The sequence below is a fragment of the Pteropus alecto genome, unplaced genomic scaffold, assembly GCF_000325575.1.
Source record: "Pteropus alecto unplaced genomic scaffold, ASM32557v1 scaffold279, whole genome shotgun sequence".
Classification (NCBI taxonomy): Eukaryota; Metazoa; Chordata; class Mammalia; order Chiroptera; family Pteropodidae; genus Pteropus; species Pteropus alecto.
The window spans coordinates 812,255-829,269 of record NW_006443262.1 but is presented as its reverse complement, the minus strand read 5'-3'; the positions used below and the strand labels follow the sequence as shown (position 1 = coordinate 829,269).

The 17,015-nt window shown below is 34.3% G+C and overlaps 1 protein-coding gene across 6 annotated transcripts in view; it reads right to left on the bottom strand.

Annotated features, from left to right (window-relative positions):
• The window catches only part of RGS7 (regulator of G protein signaling 7), a 525,681-nt gene that overhangs the window by 142,022 nt on the left and 366,644 nt on the right, over window positions 1-17,015 (bottom strand). For 5 of the 6 annotated variants that reach the window (XM_025041211.1, XM_025041212.1, XM_006924123.1 and 2 more), the window contains one exon: window positions 2,266-2,372. The exons of the other annotated variant lie outside the window; for it this stretch is intronic. In XM_025041211.1, coding sequence (XP_024896979.1) covers window positions 2,266-2,372 — 107 coding nt within the window. The remainder of the gene's footprint in view (window positions 1-2,265; window positions 2,373-17,015) is intronic. 6 annotated transcript variants of the gene reach the window in all.

Genomic DNA, 17,015 nt, shown 5'->3' with positions numbered 1-17,015 from the left:
CTTTTCTGTTTTCTTTTTTTTCATTTTGGTTTTAAGATTCTATGGTTATTAGATTACAAGTATGTCATATTTAGATCTTATTTCAAATGTGTCTGGGTCATTAAAATGGTTATCATTTAATATTTAACATTACATAGTGTATTTTAAAAGATTGTCTTCTATCTAGGCATGTTGAACTTGATGATCCTTTGCATATACTTAGTACTGATGTCATTTAGTTATTATTTGCACCCATTCCTTTGATAACACTCTTTAAAAATAGTTTCTTATTCTCTCCATGAACAGAACTAAGATATTTAAACCTTGTCTATCTATTGATTTCAGTCTGAGAATGACAAGAACAGAGTTTAAGTTTACACATTATGCTAATTCAAGCCATCATCACTAATTTTGGGCCATGTCTGAGCTAGTTTAAGAAAACATTTTGAATTAGCTAATTCTTGAGACAGCCTATATTCAATGCTTTTCTTACAGATATGTTCTTCTATGCATGCATGGTTTTACTTGTAACATTGTGAAGATGGATAAAATTGCGAAAATTTTATTAGAAATTTTACTAGAGGTTTACTTATACTCTATATGTAAATAATATATAAAAAAATGTAATCCTGCAATAGAAAAGTAACTCCTTTAAAAATCAAAAAGTGTTCATAACACTAGAATAAATTGTTTACTAATCACCAATAATTTTTATTTATTAAAATGTTATCTGTAGGAATCCAAGTTACTCTAACTTAACCAATTGTTTTGAGCTACCATTACTTTAACTGCATAAAGGATATATTTCCATTCTTTTAAACTCTTTTAAAATTAAATAATTTAAGTAATTTAACTTGCTTGAATACTTAGATCAGTATCACAATTTAGGGAGGTTGCTTTATTCTCTATTTTTTCAGTGCAAAAAGTTCTATGGTTATTTGCCTTGGATAAAAGAGTCGAAAGGAAGAGACAGTGAGAGTGTTCTGAAGGGAACTATGATCTTTGAGAACAATATTTAAAAACATGTTCCCTCTTTGTTCTCAGTTTTCCCAAACAAGTTCGTAGGTGCCCAAATTACTGTTTAATCATTGACTTAGATATTGAACATCTAATAATATTCAAAACAAATGAGAAGAATGTTCCAATGTCTGAAAGGTGGACAATAGTGAGACTCTTCCAAAAATATCTATAGGAATTAGGCTAGAGTTTGAAATCTGGCATTTTTATGTGCCTTAAGGTTTATTTATTTATTTATTTACTTACTTACTTACTTACTTACTTTCTTACTTATTTATTTGATATATATTTCTATTTTTTAAATTATGGTTGGCATATAATATTATATTAGTTTGGGTATACAACATGGTGATTAGACATTTATATAAGTGAAGTGATCGCCCCAATAAATCTAGTACTCATCTGACACCATACATAGTACAATATTATTGACTATATTCTTATGTCATACTTTACATCTCCATGACTATTTTGTAAGTACCAATTTGTACTTCTTAATCTCTTCCCCCTTTGTACCTATTCCCAACCCCTTTCCCATCTTATGAGACTTAATTTTATAGGCTAGAAACTAGTCAGTTATTAATGAATCATAATGTCTAATAAAATGTAGAATACATTTGAGATAACTCCTTGTGAACTCGTGTCAACTGCATGCTCAGTGACTGAAATAAGAGGCCACAATCATTTCCTGACGGAATAACACCAAGTCTCACTTGAAAATGACCTAGAATGAGTCTTGTCAGTTTGCAAGTTATCTATGGTGTCCTCTTGTCTCAGATGAATATACACACATAAAGCATCATGCAGATACCAACTTGTAGAGGGTTTGTATAATTAGCTAAATTCTATCCTGGAGCTTCAAGCATTCTATGGGAGTTTGCTTGAACTGAAGATAATTCTGGATCGCAGGTGGGGTCTAGAGTATAATAACTTTAGTTACATATTTTAATTTCTTTCCTAGTAGCTAAATGTAACTTACAGATGAAGAACTCCCCTATTTTCATTAACTCCATACGTTATTGTCTGAATTTCTTTCATCTTTTATATAAATTATAACTTTAGTCATCACACAATTTAGCTTTCACAAATCATCTTAAGTAAGCATACTTTATTTTTCTTTGTTCTATTGATTTATGTCTTTAATTTAATAATTAGATTCTAACTAGCCTAAGTTAAATAAGTCATCGTTTTCAAATTTTCTGTCAAAACAATTAACAAGCAAAATAAAGACTTCTATTTTACTGTTAAAAAATATTTTATTGAACTTACTTGAAATCGGTAAAAGGTGCCATCATCCTTGAGTGTGAGGACGTGATCTGAGATTGGAAAGAAGTAGCCATGGGCAGCCATTAATGTCCCCAAATGAAGTGCCTCCACTGTTTCATGAAAACAAACAAAAATAAAAACTTTAAAAAATATATTGATTTACAGGGGTGTACGATTTTGTCATGTTCTCTTTTGAACACATTCTTTCATCCAAATTCTCAGCATCCTGAAAAACTGTGTTTTGTACTTTGTCTTCTTTGCGCAGCTCTTTTACACAAGGTACTAAAATGTTTCGGGTTCCTGGCAGTGACTGTGCAGTGATCGACCTCATCCCGTGAAGACAAGCCCATGAAAACATAAAGTTATGAAACTTTGAAATTGTAGGATTTTTATGAAGTCACAGAATCCTTCATTTTATAGATGGAATATATTCTATATGTTCATTTTCATCCATATATCCACAAAAAATTTTATTTGCCTTTCATATAGCACTTTAAAATTATAAAAGTGTTCACACTTGTATCACCCCTTGGCTTGTATCATAAATATCAAATACTATCAGCACTTTTTCTAATGATGGGGATCATTATTATGTAATGCTAACAGGGAATGCTAAGGCATCAAGAGCAATTTATGCTGCATTGAATGGGCCTACAGTCCTGTGATCATCCAAACTGCTCTAGCTTTTACTATTCTATATCCAACGTTACAGATACGGGCTAGGAAGAGGTTTATTTGACAATGAAAACATATTTTCCCAATAGGCTGGGAAGTAGTTGGAACATAATATTGTAAGTCATATATCTACATTAGTCAACAATTTCTTCCAACGAAAGGATTAATAACATTTAATAGAATTATCACTGCATTTGTGGAGGGACAACATAAGTTTGCTAACTGGAAGTCTAGAAAATATGAAACTATGCAAAATAGTTTTTTAGTCTAACATAAGCATATGTGTATATACAAATACAAAAAAGTTAGATGTATTTCTGTTTCTGTACCTTTATACACAACTTATTTATAAGTTTGTTTCTGTTTCTTAAATAAGTAGCTAAAATGATTCTTTAATTCTAGGATTCCCATAGCAGTTCCAGGACTATGTGAATTTTTATCTAAAGCCATTGATCATGGAGAGCTTCGAAACTCCAACTAGTACTGAGTCACTATGCCACTAAGTTAAGCATAAGAACACAGCTAAGCATAAGGACCTCTTCCTTTTCTCCCTTATCCATATTATATTGGCTAATAATAAAATAATTGCTAAATTTTATCTGTTATGTGTTACTATGGTGTTCCTTTTCATTGTTATCTAATATCTTACAAACATTTTATTTTATGTTAGTTTTAAACAACTGAATACAATGTTATATTAGTTTCAGGTGTACAACAAGGTGATTAGACATTTATATAACTTATAAACTGATCATCCTTATGTCTAGTATCCATCTGACACCAAACATAGTTATTACAATATTATTGACTATATTCCCTATGCTGTGCTTTACACTCCCATGAATGATTTTATAACTGGCAATTTGCAAATCTTAATCTCATCCCCTTTTTTTATCCATTCCTCCAAACCCCATCTCATCTGGCAACCATCAAAATATTCTCTGTATTTATGAGTTTGTTTCTGTTTTGTTTGTTCATTTATTATTATTTTTTTTGTAGATTCCACATCTTAGTGAAATTATATGGTATTTGTATTTATCTGTCTGACTTATTTCACTTAGCATAATACCATCTAGATCCACTCAAGTTTTTGCAGATAGCAAGATTTCATTCTTTTTTATGGCTGAGTAATTTTCCATTGTATATATGTACCACTTTTTTATCCATCCATCTTTTTTATCCATCCATCTTTTGATTCCATTTATTAGCTATTGTAATTAATGCTGCAATGAATATAAGGATGCATATGTCTTTTCAAATTAGTGTTTTGGGTTTCCTTGGATAAATACCCAGAAGTGGAATTTCTAGGTCCTTCTTTTTAGAGTCTATTTGTCTAATATAAGTATTGCTATCCCAGCTTTATTTTTATTTCTATTTGCATAAAGTATCATTTTTCATCCCTTTACTTTCAGACTGTGGTCTCTTATCTACAACATATGTATGGGTCTTGTTTTCTTATTCATTTAGCTACCCTATGTCTTTTGATTGGTGCATTTACCCATTTACATTTAAAGTGATTATTGATAAGTGCACAGTTATTGCCTTTTTATTGTTTATATTTATGTTCTTTTTTTACTTCTCCTTCTTCTCAAAGGAGTCCTTTTACATTTCTTATAGTACCAGCTTGGTGATGATGAAATCCTTTAGCTTTTTCCTGTCTGGTGAGATCTTTATCTATCCTTTGATTCTAAATGAAAGCCTTACTGGGTAGAGTAATCTTGGTTGTATGTCCTTGCTTTTCATCACTATGACCATTTTGTGCTAATCCCTTCTGGCCTGCAAAGTTTCTGTTGAGAAATCAGCTGACAGTCTTATGGGAGCTCCCTTATAGTTAACTAATTGCCTTTCTCTTGCTGCTTTAAAGATTCTCTTTGTCTTTAACCTTTGCATTTTAATTATGATGTGTCTTGGGGTAGTCTTGCTTGGGTTCATTTTGTTTGGGACTCTCTGCACTTTCTGAGCTTATATGTTTATTTTCTTCACCAGGTTAGGAAAGTTTCAGTCATTATTTGTTTAAATAGGTTTTCAATTTCTTGCTCTCTCTCTTACCTTTCTGGTACCTTTAAGAATGAATGTTGGTATGCTTGATGCTGTGCCAGAGGTTCCTTAAACTATCCGTATCTTTTAAATAATTTTAATTTTTTGATGTTCTGCTTGGATATTTTCTGCTACCTTGTCTTCCAAATTGCTGATTCGATCCTCTGCTTCATCTAATCTAGTGTTCATTCCCTCTAATGAATTCTTTATTTCAGTTATTGTAGTATTCATTTCTGACTGGTTCTTTTTTATGTTTCCTATCTCCATTTTAATGTTTTCTATCACTTTATTAAACTTCTCATTGAGTTCATTTACTCTTCCCCTAAGTTTATGGAGCATCCTTATTACCAGTGTTTTGAATTCTATATTTAGTAGATTTCTTGTCTCCATTTTGTTTGGTTCTTTTTCTGGAGCTTTGTTCTGTTTTTTCATTTGGGGCATGTTTCTTTTGTCTCCTCATTTTAGCCATACCCTGTTTTTTTATTTTTTATTTTTTATTTTATATATATATATTAGGTAGATCTTCCATGTCTCCCAGTCTTGGTAGAGTGGCCTTAGTAAGTAAAAATCTTCCCAGACAGGAAAAAGCTAAGGAATTCATTACCACAAAGCTGATATTACAAGAAATGTTAAAGGGAATCTTTTGAGAAGAAGAAAGAAAAAAAAGAACATAAATATAAATAATAATAGTAGGTGTGTTGTGGAGCTCTGTGGTGCAGTCTCCCTCATCACCTGAGCTGCATGCTCCAGAGGTTTCTCTGAGTGAGTTATGCATGTCGTCCTGTTATAGTTGTGCCTTGATTGCTGTTGGCACATCAGTGGGAGGGACTGGCCCTCAGGCTGATTAACTATGAGAAGTTGTCATGATACAGTGCAGGGGATGTGTGCAAGGGCACATTTGGAATTTGCTTTAGTGGATCTCTAGTTCCTTCCAAGTCTGCCCTTTGTGTGTGTCATTTGTGGAGGTGGTTGAGAGGTGCTCTGGTGTGATCCAAAGCTGGCTATTGAATGTGTTCATCCTGGGACCTTGTGAGAAGGGCTCTGGTCCAACCCAAGGTAAGCACTGCCTGTACCTTGCCCAGAGTCACTCTGTGTATGATACAAAGTGATCTTCAGATGGTTGCCACTTGTGCTGGGGTTGGAAGTGCCTGGGAGAGGCTGATCTGCAAACTGAGGCTGGATGGCACTAGTGTCGGGCTTGGGGCCACTTAGCAAAAGTTAAAGAGAATGCTGAGGCCAGAAGTTGCTTGTTTAGGTTCGTAAACCTTTGAGAGATTTTAGGGAAGTTTGTAGTATGAACCAAAATAGGCCATTTGTGTGGAAAAGGCCCTGAAAACAGCTTGGATGGGTCTGCAAGTTGGGTGGGGAAGGGTCTCAGGGAATCACCAGGGCAGTTCGAAGGGTGCTAGACAGATTAATGGAGACTCAGATATAAGTGCCCACCTGCATTTGCAGGTGATTTAGTGGAAAGGTACAACAAAGGAACAATGGCTTCTGCCAACATTTCTCTGGGGGAAAGTTTCTCTTCTAGCCTTTGTCCTGACGCCAGATAATTCAGTTCCTCCCCATATGTGCTCACAATGTCCTCTGGTTTTCACAGCCAGAAGTTATGGGGACTTATCTTCTCAGCACTGAAATCTTGGATTGGGAGCCAAAGAGGAGACTTCCACAACCAAATTATCCCTCCTGATTTTTAACCACCACATGTAGGTGTGGGGCTTATCTGTTCATTTCATCCTCTCTCCTCCCTTTTAATTCAAAGTCAAAGTCTTCTTAAAACCTCTGCTGCCTACAACTATATACTCACATATTCTGTGATTCTTATTAAAACTCAGGAGCTGGCATGAGTTGTAGGAAGAAAAAAAAACCTTGGAGATACTCACTAGCTTTTGTTACTTAAATTCTCTGTGCCTCTCATCTATTGATAAAGGTTAATAAAGCTATTTTACAAAATTGGTATGAGAATCAAATAATAATATATGTAAAGAAGTTGGAATGGTGCCTTGTGATAGTAGATATGTGATATACGTTGCTATTATACTTCGTTATTTACATACTGAATGATTTTTACTTTTCTCCAAAGTACTTTCAAGAAATCTACTTTCAAATTTGCCTTCAATTAGGCTGAGTGCAAGAAGCTGGCAGTTCTAATAGCATCAGCCACTTACATCTCCTTTTTGTATTATCTATAAAATTAAAATGGTAAGAGGATCTTTGAGGATTGCTGGCTCATAGCAGTGAGCATGTGCTTATAGCCTTGATCTTGTTCTGACTTCCTGGATGCTCTTGTAGGGTAGCACTGAGGAGAGCAATGTATTATATCCATTTTAGGATTTCAAAACTAGGTGGCCCACCTATTCTGTTACAGCCATCTTTATTCATTTTATTCCCAGCAGTCTGTGGCCTAGGAAAATATTATTATCACTGTTTTCCAGAAAGATAAATTGACTTATGGCACGTGAGGAAGTTTGAAGAGTACAGATACAAAAAAAGGAAAATGGAGATGCCCAGAAAGATAAATAGTAAAGACCTTCTGAACTCTTAAGCATAGGAAAGTTGTGACTAAAATAAAACAAAAAGACAACAAAAAGAGTTGAATGCTAAAGTGTTGATGATGATTATAAAAATGTAGTGAAAGTAAATATATAACTAAGCCACAGAAAAGAAAACCAGAGGTAAATGAACACAAGCACGTTCTTACATTCATGCATCCCTCAGTACTAACTCTGTGATGGAGCATGCATGTCTAGAGAGCTAGGTGCAGGTTTGCTTCATGTAGCCTTACCATAAGTACACCTACATAAATGTTAGTTGATAAGAATAATAGAGTGAATCAGCTACTAATCTCTATTTCCTTTTTAACTCAAATATGCAATACTTTATTTTTGTTTGATTTGATGATATAAATTCTCATTTCACTACCCTGCCAAGAGATAGTCATGCTTCATTATTTTATTAATAGAAAGATTGGTTTTGATAAATTTTCAAAATGCCTTGAATTCAGTAGATATGTATTTGTGGGGGTATCAATAAGATAAAAATTTGTTTCCATGTGGTTCACACATACCTCAGATGTAGTGGTCAAATCAAACCATTTAACATAATATTTAAGAGGACTCAATTTCTAATAAAGCTTTTAAATGATTTTGAGGTCATTGGTCAAATAGTAACCTAAAGAGATTGAGATTATAAAAGTTGCATGCTCTGTTACAGGGCCTCCAGAGAACATAGCATCAGAACAGGATAAATGCTCAGATGAAAAATCAGGGAGATGGGGTAAATTTTCTGCTTCATTTAAGGCTAGAAGCTTAGTATAGCAATAGCAAAAGTAACAATCAAATCAATTATTGCTGAATGAGTGTATAAGTAAATTTAAAAATAAATGACACAAAAATAATATGAAAAACATGAAAATTACTAGTTATTTTATGTTGTGATGATGAAGAGCTTGTTTAGCTCTTCTAAGATTATGTAAATGTTCATGATCTTTCAAAATACTTTTATAAGCTTTTGAGGTGGGGCTATTGCAGGTATTCTATTATGGGAAAGATAATAGTGATATAAATGGCATAAATGTTGCTAAGAGATCTTAGAGTGGGCTTGAGATAGTGTTCTCAAGGTTGAATTGTTTATCGTTAGTGATAAACATGAAGCTAAACTTCCCGAGGGTCCTGCTGCTCCTGAATCTCAGCACTATTTTAAGCTAATAAGAATCCAGAAGACCACTGATAGTCTTGGAACAAAGTGTTGAAAGTTTAATGAGGGATCCATCAAGATTACCCTCCCAGTAATGGCACACCAGATGGCTTCACAATATTATGTTTCTCGGCAAAATAATCACTAATTAATCTTCTCGTACATGTGTTATTCACATTATCCACACAGTTAAATAAAATTCAACAAGAAACCTACCATAAGATTTCAGTTTGTTTTTCATTTAGATATTCAAGCTATGAACAAACAAAAAAATAAAAATCTATTTTCAAATAATTGTTACAATGTGACTAGCCTTGTGTATTTTTAAGCCTGATGCATTTATTATATTGTTTCATCCCTAAAGCAATAGAATTATCAAAATCCCTTAAAAGCAAAAGGAATTCTACATAACATAATTTGCCTTTAGACCACAACTACTTCAGAAAGGTAATAGGATTAAAAGCATATTATAAAAGAGGCTTGTGTAGTCAGTATTATATTTTTACACAGAGACATATATATTTATATATTTAATTCTATATTTACAACATATTTTCAATACTCGGTAATATTTTCCTTGTCCAGAGGCCATAATTTTGAAGTGATAGAAAAATGTTTCTGAATCGAGAAAATAGTAATAATAAGCACACTAAACCCTCTATTTTTATTCCTGTCATGAGTTATTTACTTTTATTTTATGTGTATGTACTAACAAGTGTGATTGTTTTATTATCAACACAGGGCACTTGATGTAGCAAATATGATTAGTGTTGGGGGAAAGTATTTTAGAAGGAAATCCACTCAAAATAGAAAAAAAAAATGACAGCTGATGACAATGTACCAAGGAAAGAAAAAAGATAAAAAATAGGCAGAAGTTAGTTACCAAATAGTAAAGGAGGCATTCACCATCATAAACCTGAGTCATAAAAGAAAAAAAATTGTCCAACTTGTTATTTTCTGTATAAGAAGGCAGGGAAGATTTCATTTTAGAAATATTTGAAAATATTATGTTTTTTCAGAACTGGCATTTGAAAAGTTAAGTTATGTGAAAAAATCACATATACTGAATATTTTATATTCCAAGGTCAAATAAAAGTGAACTATTACTATATTTAGAAATTTCTGAGGTAAGTCTATTTTCTCAATAGCAGAAGTTAGTGAAAAAAATATTTGCGCTTTTGTCTTTTTATTTAAGCATCATTCTCATATAGAAAAATCAAGTATTGTTTGCTTTTTAGTGATTACAAATCAGGATATAGAGATGAATAATACAGTGATATAAAATAGATAAGGTAAATAGATTATATCAAAAAGAACTAAAAACGGAAACATAATTTAAACCAACTTTTAGGAATGCACTAAGTAATTAACACAAGTAAATAATATTTTCAAACCAAGGATCAGAGTACAGAGGTGAAGAAGCCAGGTTGTACAATCCCACTGCTGGGGTTCAAATCCCAATTCCCTCATTGGCTAGCTGTGTGACCTGAACAGATATATGCATTCCCTGGGCCTGTGTCCTCATCTGTAAAATGAAGATAATAAAATACTGATGTCAAAGGTTTGTGAGGATCAATTGAGGTAATATGTGAAATGGACTTAAAATAAGCCCTGCTACATAAAATGCTCCAAAAATGTGAGTTATTACCAGTTGATACTTGTGAAAGGTCACATTCAGTAACACTTAGTCTAGCACAAAGGGCAATGAGTAAACTAGTAGCTGGTGCTGATCTAGGCTTCCAGGTCATGTAAAACACTTACAATTTGACACTATTTGAAGTCTTCCAGATTGTCAATTGGAGTCTTTTGTGGGCAGATGATGAATCTGCTCCAGAATATACTATATCAACATTTTTCCCTAGATGACAAAGAACACTATTCAAATTCCAGAGACTTGATACCATAATTATAGGAAAAGATTTCCAAATCTTCCAATATATTCTGCATAGTGGGTTTATAGTCCAAAATATGAAAATGCCAGAGATCAATGAGAACCCCCAACTCAGTTCAGAGAGACTGATAACAACGACACATTAAGCCTGACAATGATGAGAAATAACAATGACAGCAAAGCAATGACAGCAGTCAGAATGGAGATGAATTCTTAGGGAAGTATAATATTTTCCCAGGATGCAAAAATATTAACCCATTTAAAAAAATAGGAGTTCTGGTCAAGATGGCGGAGTAGTTAAACACTTAGTAGTAAACCAAATAAATGTGCTTGCCTCCTCTCACAACCACATCAAAATTACAACTAAACTACAGAACAACCATTACTGAGAATTGCCTGAAGTCTAGCTAAACAGAAGTCCTACAAATAAAAACATACAGAAGGAGCCACCTTGAGACTGGTAGGAAGGGCAGATGCAGATTGGACTGGTCAAACACTCACATGAGTTGATTAAAAATCAAGAAGGCTATCTTGGCTGTGGATGTCCCCCAAGACAAGTGAGGGGTACCAGGCCCACATGGTGCTCCCCGGCCCAGGATTCCAGTGCTGGGAAGAGAAGTTCCCACAACTTCTGGCTGTTTGCCATTTATATCACTATTATCTTTCCCATAATAGAAACAGGGATTGTGGCTGAGTGAGACAGAGGGAGGCTGGACCCATGTGCAAATTCACTCATTGACAGACTCACTTGCTTTTAGCTCTAGCACTGGGGAAGCCATATAAAAAGTAGGAACATAAAAGGAGAAACTGAATTGTTTGACTTCAGGGCAAGGGCTGGAGGGGCAACTTTCTCCCAGACAGAAGTGTTGGCAGAATCCATTGTTTTTTTCTTGAGTCTTCCCCTCTCTCAGATTACAGTCACAGGCTGGCACCATATATGAGTCTCCATCAATCTGGCTATACTGGACATACAAAGGCTATAACAAGAGACAACATCCACCCTGATAATCCTCTGAGACTCTGCCCCACCCAACTTGTGGTACCACTTAAGCTGCTACCAATGGCTTTTCCATGCAAATAGGCTGTCTTGGTTCATGCTGTGTACTTTCCTAAAATCTCTCAAAGGTCCACAAAATCTAAACAATCAGCATCTGGCCTCAGCATATCCTGTACCTCTTGCTGAGTAGCCCCAATGCTGGCACGGTTTGTGGCTTGCCCTCTCTAGGAACCTCCAAGTCCAGTGCAGATGGTGGCCATCTGCAAATTGCTTGATGGCTCATGCCAGGTGGCCTGGGGAAGCACAGAGGCTGTGGCTGAACTTGGCCTATGGTGGATCTCTTCTAGGAGGCCCCAGGGATGGCATGACCAGTGGCTGGTTTTAGACAGCTGGAGCACCAACTAGGGCTGCACTGAGGATGACACACCCAATGCCATACTGAGTAGGCACCCAGAGTTCTGCTAAAGCAAATTTTGCTCCATAGGGTTGGCCCCTCACTGGCCAGTCCTCACAACTAATCAGCCCAAGGGTCAAGTCCTCCTATTGGTGTGCAATTAGCAACTAAGTCTCAATTACAACAGGAGGGCATACACAAGGGACATACCTGGAGCACTTGGCTCAGGTGACCAGGAAAACTGTGTCACTTAGCCCCACAACACACCTATTACATAAAGCCACTCTACTAAGACCGGGAGACATAGCAGCTCTACATAATACAGGGAGACAAAGAAACATATTCCAAGTGAAAGAACAGGACAAAGCTCCAATAATACATGGAAACAACACAGGGAAACAGCCAATATGGGAAGGCAAAAACAAAAAACAAAAAACAAAACCATGTCCCAAATGAAAGAACAGAACAAAGCTCCAAAAAAAAGAGCTAAACAAAATGAAGACAAGCAATCTACCAAAGGCAGTTCAAAACACTGGTTATAAGGATGCTCAATGAACTTAAGGGAAGAACACATGAACTCAGTGAGAACTTTAACAAAGTGATACAAAACATAAAAAAGAACCAGTCAGAAATGAAAAATACAATAACTGAAATGAAGAATACATTAGAGGGAATCAATAGTAGATTAGATGAAGCAGAGGATCGAATCAGCGATTTGGAAGACAAGGTAGCAGAAAACACCTAATCAGAACAGCAACAAGAAAGAAGAATACAAAAAATAAGGATAGTTTAAGGGGTCTTGAAAACAACATCAAGCATACCAACATTTTTATCATAGAAGTACTAGAAGGAGAAAAGAAAGTGCAAGGGATTGAAAACCTATTTGATGAAATAATGATGGAAAACTTCCCTAACCTGGTGAAGGAGATAGACATACAAACCCAGGAAGCGCGGTGGGTTCCAAACAAGATGAACCCCAACAGGCCCACACCAAGATACATCATAATTAAAATGCCAAATGTTCAAGACAAAAAGAGAATCTTAAAAGCAGCAAGAGACAGGCTGTAAGGGAGCTCGCATAAGACTGTCAGCTAATTTCTCAACAGAAATTTTGAAGGCCAGAGGGATTGGCATAAAATATTCAGTGACGAAAAGCAAAGCCTACAACGAATATTATTCAGCAAAGCTATTATTTAGAATTGAAGGGCAGATAAAGAGTTTTTCAGTCAAGACAGTGCTAAAGGAATTCATCACTACCAAACACTAATACAAGTAATGTTAAGGGGCTTCTTTAAAAAGAAGAAAAATGAAAAATATCAAATATATGAATAATAAAAATGGCAATAACTACATATCTATTAATCATTACTTTAAATGTAAATGGATTAAATGCTTTGATCAAAAGACACAGGGTAGATGAATGAATATGAAAACAAGACCCTTACATATGCTGCCTAGAAGAGACTCACTCTAGATTGAAAGACACACACAGATCGAAAGCAAAGGGATGGAAAAGATATTTTATAAAAATGGAAATGAAAAAAAAAGGTGAGGTAGCAATACTTATACCAGACATAATAGACTTTAAAACAAAAGCTACAACAAGAGACAAGAAGGACCCAGTAATCCCCTTCTGGATAGTCATCCAAAGAAATCCATATGTTCATTGCAGCATTATTTACAATAGCCAAGATATGGAGGTAACCTGGGTGTCCATCAATGGATGAATGGATAAAGAAGAGGAGGTACATATACACAATGAAATATTACTCAGCCATAAAAAATGAATGAAATCTTGCCATCTGCAACAACGTGAATGGACCTAGACAGTATTATGTTAAGTGAAATAAGTCAAACAGAGAAAGACAAATACCATATGATTTCACTTACATGTGGAATCTAAAAACCAAAATAAATGAACAAACAAAACAGAAACAAACTCATAGATAGAGAGAACATTTTGATGGTTTCCATATTAGGAGAATGGATAAAAACAGGAAAGAGATTAATATTTGCAAATTGCCAGTAAGAAAATTAATCATGGGGGTATAAATTACAGCATAGAGAATTTGCTCAATAATACTGCAATAACTATGTATTGTGTAAGATGGATACTAAATCTATCAGAGTGATCACTTTGTAAGTTATATAAATGTCTAATCACCATGTTATACACCTGAGACTACTATAATATTGTATACTAAATGTATTTGAAAAAAATTATAAATGACTGTTATTGTACACACAGGCTAGAAAAGACTAGTTGTCTAATATCAGTGGGTATAATGCCTTGAGTAATTTTTTTTATATATGAAGAACACTATAAAAATTAAAGAAAAATAGAGACCTATGCAATGTTGGTGTGGAGAACTGATTTCAGTGCTATGTTATTGAAACTATATAATATCGGGATGTTTATTGCACAAATGTAGTATATCCCACTGTATAACTGGTAGTTCCATCATTGTACAAAATGAGCTGCATTTAAACAAAATTTATTTGTGAGATAAATGCATAGAATAGTATTGAGATGAAAGAGAAATCATGTTGAGTTCATCTAAGAACAGTATAAGGAAACTATAACAGTCACAAGAACCAAGGCAATAATAAATTATAGTGGAAAGCAGCATTCTCTCTAAAATTCAGCACAGCAAAATCCCCACCAGTTACTCTCACTGAATGAGTTAGAAGGAAGGTGGGATATTGAGTTAAATTTAATTGACAGGGGTTTCCATAGTATGTGTTGCATTAAATCAGAGACAGCATATGCTACTGAACATGTACATGCGTGTGTCATAGAAAAACATATTCAACTGCAGTAACAGGATTTAGAGTCTAATCTCAGTTTCGTTCTGCATATCTTGAGTGAGTCATCTTGTTTCTCTGGACCTTAGGTCAGTATATGTAAATACACAGCTGAATCCTCAAACTCTTTCCAACTTTAATTCTGTAGCATGGTACACAATCAATACTCAAACTGGACGTTGTGACAGAGATCCTATCACCTTCATATTGTTTCTTTGTGTGAAAGGAAAATTTTTTTTTTCCTCAGATACTCAATCCTCATAATAATCTAGGGTTGCTATGGCAGAGTTTTGTATACATAGAGTAACAGTAATATTTATTTCAAATAAATAAAATCTGGACTAATGTGTGTGTTCTATTTATATGTTTTCAAAAGCTATTTGTAAAAATGCACACATGATATGGGAATAGCCAATAACACATCCTGTGTGACAAAATGCCCTGAATGTATTAGGTTTGAAAATAACTGTCATTCCTAAAGAATAAGCAACACGGTCTTATGATAATACTTGCTAATGGTACCTCTTTTTAAAATCACTATTCTTAAATATATTTAAACCAAGATAAAATATAAGACTAATTTCAAAGCCATAGTCTTAATCATGGAAGCAGTCACAGTTATTACGAAATTTCTGAACAAAGCCAGATGTAATTTCCTTTGATCTGTATTTTTCATTAATCAATGCTTCAACTGGGGAAAGAATGTGGGACATCAAGACTGATGTCTGCAACTGTTTAAATAATCCTTACAGCATAAAAAAAAATCTGTTTGCTTAAACACATGCACTTATTTTCTATTTTTATCTCTGTGTCTATCTGTTGGTTATACATCTGTTGGCTACCAACTAACCTGGCAATGGTGATCTCTAGAAATATTTGGTTTCTAATAGACAATAACATGCCATGGACCTAATCAATAAAGATGATCTCTTGTGAGGAATGAAGTTTGGAAAATAGAGGGGGTAAATTTATTAAATAAAGCATATTAAAATAAGTTTTATTTTTGTTATTTTAATTATAGTGCAATCTTCCACCAACAATTTGATTTTTATTTTAAATACTATAATCAAAATTATCATTACTATATAATAATAAGAATAAGGCAGGTTCAGAAACCATAATGAAATACAATTAGCTCATAAAAGAATTAACACTCCTCCAAAAAATTTCTCTATTTCTGTGCAATAGCCAGAACTGAAATACTAGATGTTAAAGGATTATAGTCAAGTAGTCTCTAAAAAAATCATAAGATGCTTATAATAAAGTGTGTATAGTAGACAGCTCTATTGCCAGAATTCAAATCAAGAAATTCTGTGTAAGATATCAAGATCGAAATGCTGTATAGGATATGAAGACAAAATATGACTTGACCTTTAATAGGTTTGTAATCTTTCTGGACAACACTTTCATACTTGTACCTATTAGAGAGTGCATGACAGTTTATGGGGCAGTGGCTATGAGCAAAGATGTTGAGCTAGATTACCTACCTTGTTGTATATTTGCAATCCATTGTTTTTGGATATTTAAATTTTTACTATTGGAAATACCTATTTGATAAACATCTTATAATACAGTCATTACACATAGCTACAGACTGACTTCTCCCTTGAATTCCTATATAATATTTCCAATAGCCTACCTAACATCTCCACTTGAATATTGAATAAGTATATCATGTTTACCATGTCAAAACTGAATTGTTGACTTTCACCTTAAACCCACTCTTCTCACCGTTTTTCTCATCTCAGTTAATGTTAATGATTATCATTCAGCTTCTCAAGTCAAAAAACTTGGATTGTCTTTGATGTCTATCTTTCTCTAATTTATCACATCCAGTCCAGGAGCACATTCTGATGATTCTATCTTGTGAACCTAGAATCTACCTTCTTTACACCCTCTTTCCCCACCACTGTCCCAGTCTGAGCTTGTATCATCTCTTTGCTAAATCACTTCAACAATATCATTCAATATGATATTCAATATTAACAATATCTAGTTTCTATTTATGCCTTGCTCTTTGTCACAGTGGCTATTTTAAAATGTAAATCAGATCATGTCACTCTTAAAAAATCCTCTAATACTTTTTCATATGTCTCATAACAAAGTTCAAATTCCTTGCCTTGGCCTAAAAGGTCCTACATGATCTGGCCACCTGTTACTTCTCTGTCTTCCTCCCCTATCATCTTCACCTTTAGACATCCTGCTTTAGGACACAGATGTCCTTGAGGTTTCTCAAACACAGTAAGCATGTGCATACT